Here is a 6,265-nt window from a genome sequence, read left to right on the forward strand (position 1 = left end):
TTAGAGACAGGGTCTCGCTATGTTGGCTAGGTTGGTCTTGAACTCTTGACCTCAAGCAATCCTCCTGCCCTGGCGTCCCAAAGTGCAAGGATTATGGACGTGAGCCACCCCGCCCAGCCTGTATAGCCTTCTATGTCTATAGAAGGAAGCAGGCAGGCTATTGAAAATGAAAATGAAATGGACATTAAGTCTAGGCAAAAGGCCCAACTTTGCAGATAGTGAAATAGTTAAGGAGATAGAACTTCTTGCTCAGCGAAAGGGAAGAGATGTGAGAGGCTGACATACCCACTGTTCAGAAGGCTCTGGAAAATACAGAGTTCCCAGGCACCATTGGTAGTAGTAGAAGTCAATACAACCTTTCTGCAAGACAGCCTGGCCTTGTGTATCACAGTTCAAGTGTGTACCCTTCTTGATCCAGCAATTCCACTTCTCCTGCTTACCCCAAAGTCAGACTAGATCGAGTGTGCATTTTTCAGTTTGTTTTGTATAACCAGTTGGTCAAAAGGTTAATGATGATGCATCAGTACTATGAAACTCTAGGCTGCCATGAAAAAAAAAAATGTGGCCATACTTAGTGAATAATGTAAATACGTAACACAGGCAACTTACGAACAGTATAATAATAATATATTGATAATTCAAAAATAAGGATCTAAAATAGAATATACAGCCTGAGTCCACAGACACAAAATTGTGTGTGCATAGCAGGCTATCTAACAGTGGCTACTTGTCATGGTTTGTAGCCTTTTTTCTTTTTTCCTTTTTCTTTTGAGACGGAGTCTCACTTTGTCACCCAGGCTGGAGTGCAGTAGTGTGATCTTGGCTCACTGCAGCCTCTGCCTCCTAGGTTCAAGCGATTCTTCTGCCTCAGCCTCCTGAGTGGCTGGGACTGCAGGGGTGCACCGCCATGCCTGGCTAATTTTTGTGTTTTTAGTAGAGACGGGGTTTTACCATGTTGGCCAGGATAATCTTGATCTGACCTCGTGATCCATCTGCCTCAGCCTGGCGTGAGCCACCGTACCCGGCTGATAGCCTTTTTCCTATATCTCTTTATTTATTTATTTATTTATTTATTTATTTATTAGAGACAGGGTTTCTCCACGTTGGTCAGGCTGGTCTTGAACTCTCGACCTCAGGTGATCCACCCATCTCGTCCTCCCAAAGTGCTGAGATTAGAAGAGCCAGTACGCCCGGCCCTCTTTCCGTATTTCTTAAATTATCTATATGAATGTATGTTAACTTCACGTTTGGAAAAGGAAAATAAATTTCTTTTCATTTCAGAAAAACATTTAAAAGTCATGAAACCCCCAAGGGAAAACTCAAGAATCAGTCCCTTGTATTAACTGCATAATGAACAAATTTCTTTCTGTGGCCTTTCTCTTTTATGATTTTTCTGCATGGCTTTAGGATTTCTAGAATGACATTTTATATCTAGGAGTAGACTGAATAATGAAAGAAAATATTTGACTATGACTTGATTTCTCCATTAATAAAAGGACCAAAATTGCTTTGTTAGTTATATGGAATATCCTTTGAGACCTATGCATAATAAAAGCAATTGTCTACACGTTTCCTGAAAATATGTATATATATTTAATATCTATTTAATTATATACCAATTAATATATATCTATTTAATATATCTTTAATTATATACCAATTAAAACTTTTTTTTTTTTTTGAGACGGAGTTTTGCTCTTGTTACCCAGGCTGGAGTGCAATGGCTCGATCTCGGCTCACCGCAACCTCCACCTCCTGGGTTCAGGCAATTCTCCTGCCTCAGCCTCCTGAGTAGCTGGGATTACAGGCACGTGCCACCATGCCCAACTAATTTTTTGTATTTTTAGTTGAGACGGGGTTTCACTATGTTGACCGGGATGGTCTCGATCTCTTGACCTCATGATCCACCCGCCTCGGCCTCCCAAAGTGCTGGGATTACAGGCTTGAGCCACCGCGCCCGGCTAAAACTTTTTTTTTTTTTTAAGATGGAGTTTCGCTCTTGTTACCCAGGCTGGAGTGCAATGGCACGATCTCGGCTCACCGAAACCTCTGCCTCCTGGGTTCAGGCAATTCTCCTGCCTCAGCCTCCTGAGTAGTTGAGATTACAGGCATGCGCCACCATGCCCAGCTAATTTTTTGTATTTTTAGTAGAGATGGGGTTTCACTATGTTGACTAGGATGGTCTCGATCTCTTGACCTAATGATCCACGCGCCTCAGCCTCCCAAAGTGCTGGGATTACAGGCATGAGCCACCGTACCTGGCCAATTAAAACATTTTTAAAGTGATGGTCTAGTCCAGGTGCAGTGGCTCACATCTGTAATCGCAGTACTTTGGGAGGTGGGGTGGTGGGGGATCACTTGAGCCCAGGAGTTTGAGACCAGCCTGGGCAACATAGTGAGACCTTGTCTTTACAAAACATAAAATTAGTGGGATGTGGTGTGGCATGACTGTGGTCCCAGCTTCTTAGGAGGTTAAGGTGGGAGGATTGCCCAAACTCAGACAATCAAGACCATGGTGAGCTATGATTGTGCCACTGCACTCCAGTCTGGGTGACAGAGTGAGACCCTGTCTCAAAAAAATTAATCAAACAAAAAGTAATTGTCTATATAGAACACTTTATTGTTTAAATAGTTTGCAATATGGGTGCATAACATGTATGTTACACCAGATGGTTATCAGTGTTCTCTCTCTTTCCCACATTCAGATGTATCAGAACATGGATGGCTGTGTTTCAGAACGTCCTCACACCTACCAAAACAGGCGACCTTTTAGTAGAGAGATGGATTCGGGGCCACTCTCTCCGCAGGCTCAGGTGGAAGATTCATAGAGGAACAATTTAGTCTTAAGGACTTCATCCCTCTACCTATCCCTAACAGGCTGTAGATTACAAAAACAAGATTAATTTCATTACTAAAAGAAAATCTGTTATCAACTGCTGCTTCGCTGGACTTTTCTCTAGAAGCTGTCTGCATTTACTCTTGTTTTCAAAGGGACTTTTGTAAAATCAAATCATCCTGTCACAAGGCAGGAGGAGCAGATAATGAACTTTACTGGAGCATCGACTTGCATCCAGGGCCTTCTCTGGCCGGCTTGAGTGAATTGGGTACCTGAAGTATAGTATATTCTTGTACATACATAAAACAAAAGCATTTTTGCTAAAGAGAAGCTACTATCATTTTTAAAAATCTATGTTTTAAAATAATATGTAACTTTTTCAGCTATTTAGTGATATATTTTATGGATGGGAATAAAATTTCTACTATAGAATTGGCTGTTATTGAATTATTTACATGGTATAATTAGGGCAGGTCTTAACTGGAGTTCATGAACCCCCTGAAATTGTGCACCCATAGCCACCTACACATTGCTTCCAGAGCACGTGTGCTTTTACCCCAAGATATAAGGAATGTGTAGGCAGCTATGGTGTCACAGCCTAAGATGTCTGCAACAACAAGAGTTCATTATAAACAGCAAGTTTATAAAGAACAGGTATTCTAGCATAAACAGTAATACATTGTCTAGACACTCTGGCAGCGTTCCCAGACTCAGGGGCAGTCAGAAGTAACACGAAGGAGTAATATTTTCACTAAAGTTACTCTTGTCCCCATAGTACCCATTATTTATTTATTTATTTATTTATTTATTTATTTATTAATGTTTTAGTGACAGGGTCCCACCCCGTCGCCCAAGCTGGAGTGCAGTGGTGAGATCACAGCTCACTGCAGCCTCAAACTCCTGGCCTCAAGCAATCTTTGATCACTTCTGAGTAGCTGGGATTACAAGCACATGCCACCACGGCCAGCTAATTTTTAACATTTTTTGTAGAGACAGTGTCTTGCTATGATGTGCAGGCTGGTCACAAACTCTTGGCCTCAAGCAATTCTCTTGCCTCAGCCTCCTAAAGTGCTGGGATTACAGGTGTGAGCCGTGACGCCCGGCTCCCTTTGTTCTTTGAGGCTTAGCACCCTCCATCCCGTAGGCTTATGAACTTGGCTTGTCCCTCACCCCTGCACTTACTCGACAGGTGCCACCAAATTCTGCGTCTTCATTCTTCTCGACCTCTGTTGTGTGTAGTGGTGAGGACAAGGGATCTGGCACCAGTCAGCCTAGGTCGGAATTCTCTTTCCACCTGGTCTTAGCTGTGTCACCAGGGGCAAGTCACTCAACTTCCCTAGTCTCAGTTTCCTTTTCTGGAAGATTAGACCACCAATAGCATCTCTTTTATAGAGTCGCTAGAAGAATTAGATGATTTAAATATATAACGTATGTAGCATAGAAATATAAAACATAAACATATACATCATGTAGATCAATGCCTGGATCTCAGTGTGACCTAATAGCATCACTTGTGCTTTCCCTTATAGTTTTAATCCATTGCCTGGTACCAGGTAACCATAAACTCCCTTCGATTACCAGTCCTTTTGATGGCAGCAGTGGCCATCTGCAATGGTCATTGTGAAGATGCCAGCTGTAGTGTGGGAGCTGCAGGGACTGTGAGCGCCACGGAGCGGGTGGTAGCCCCGCCCCCTCTTGAGACGGCAGGCGGGAGCCCCGCCCTCCCGGGAGCAGCCGCCAGCTGCGGACCCAGGCATCCCTGTGCTCTCAGCTGGGGAAACCCTCCCTGCCCCCACTGCTCAGAAGAGCCTGCGCTTGCTGTCTGGCCTCTTCTCACTCCCGGTGGCACCCAGATTTTGGAGCAAAGTTGAGGCTGAGCGCGGGTGCTGTCGCCATCCTGCTGCGTGTGTGCACACTCAGGGTGGTGCTGACATGCCAGCCACCTGCCCCCTTGGGCCCCTCTGGATTTTAGGTGCCGACCAGCACAGGAAGGAGGCCAAGCCGGGGCGGAGGGCGACTGGGGGACGGGCCTGCAGGCGCTCCTCAGGAGGAACAGCCAGGGCATCTATGGACAACGTAATTGATGGTAGCAGGAGGCAGACAGGCTCCTGGGCAGAAGGGGTCAGATCCCCAGTGAAGCCCCACCTTCAAGCCAGGGACTGCTCGAAGCAGGGGGGCCAGGCTCAGTTCCAGGTGTGGTCCCTGGCAGGAAGTGAGAACTTCTGGTGCTTTTCCTGCTGGCCTATGCACTAATCAGCATGCACCTCCTCCCTTCTGAAGCCCATTCACCTCTCTGCTGCCCACCCCCCGACTCAGCCGGATTTACAGAGACCTGGGCACAACTTGCCTGTGGAAAGGAGCTACCCACTGTAGGTCTCCTGACAGCTATTCTGTTGCTCATTGAAGCTCTTCTCTTGCCTTGTTCACCCTCCACATGTCCGGGAACTTCATTCTTCCCGGACACTGGACGAGAACTTGGGACCCACTGATGGGTGGGACTGAAAGAACTTTTAACGACTTGGTGACAAGGAGAGAAAGCCCAGACCGAGGGGCTCCCCAAGCCAGGGCCGTGACATCCTCTTTGGGGCTCTGCAGTTCCTGGCATCTCCAAGCTGCCAGGCACCACCGTGCTCCCCTCATTCAGACACGGGTGCCTTCAGTGGTAGCCGAATATGGTGTATCTAGCCCAGCTGTAGCCTCTCCCTGAACCGGCACCTGCGTCAGTGCCTGGAGTTGCCCACCCCTCTGCAGCAGCCAGAATGCCTGCACAGTGGTCAGACCCTTGGTCACTTGCCCAGGCACCCTTCCTGGCTCTGCCTCTGGCTTGCCTTTGTCGGGTGTGGGATCTGGGCTCCTAGCGCAAGCTGCTGAGCCAGGCTTCTGGGTTGAGTGGGCGGAATAAGCCCGCAGGCTTCAAGCAATACTCAGGCAGAAGGCACCGCGGGCCGTAAAAGTTTCCGGCTGGCAAAGCACCAGCCCAAGGATCCCGGGACTCTGTCCTCACCGAACTCTTCCTCCAATCTCCGCGCCTCCGGTGTCTTCTCTAAGCCACTGCCAGATTCATCTTCCTGAAGTACTGATTTGCTATTTTGCTGCCTGCAGGGCTTCCTGGGGTCTAGCTGCAAAAGCCAGGCTCTCTTCCTAGCACTCCCCATGCGCTCACAGCCTGGGCCTCAGCATTGCTCAGCTCTGGCTGCCTCGCCTGTCTCTTTGGCGTGTATGTCTTGCACACTCCCACCACCGATCTTCCTTTTGGTCACCCTCCCTCTTCTTGGGATGTCAACTTCTACGGCTTCCTATTTACCTCCTTGCTTCCTGACCAGATTTCAGCTTTTTCTTTTCCTTCAGTTTCCGCACCCATGAGTGATGGCTTCCTGCACTGAAATCCTGTAAGGGCTCCTGGCCTGTATCTTAACATAGAGCCTGCCT

General features: G+C 47.2%; 1 protein-coding gene across 7 annotated transcripts in view; it reads left to right on the top strand.

The window, feature by feature from the left end:
* The window catches only part of FLT3 (fms related receptor tyrosine kinase 3), a 133,582-nt gene extending 129,974 nt beyond the window's left edge, over positions 1–3,608 (top strand). For 6 of the 7 annotated variants that reach the window (XM_074387905.1, XM_074387907.1, XM_074387906.1 and 3 more), the window contains one exon: positions 2,706–3,255. In XM_074387905.1, coding sequence (XP_074244006.1) covers positions 2,706–2,828 — 123 coding nt within the window. In that variant the 3' untranslated portion in view covers positions 2,829–3,255. Of the gene's footprint in view, positions 1–2,705 lie in introns of all 7 variants that reach the window. The other variant, XM_039473441.2, reaches the window with a different exon arrangement.
* Positions 3,609–6,265: the final 2,657 nt, after the last annotated feature.

This window comes from Saimiri boliviensis, chromosome 16, assembly GCF_048565385.1.
Source record: "Saimiri boliviensis isolate mSaiBol1 chromosome 16, mSaiBol1.pri, whole genome shotgun sequence".
NCBI lineage: Eukaryota > Metazoa > Chordata > Mammalia > Primates > Cebidae > Saimiri > Saimiri boliviensis.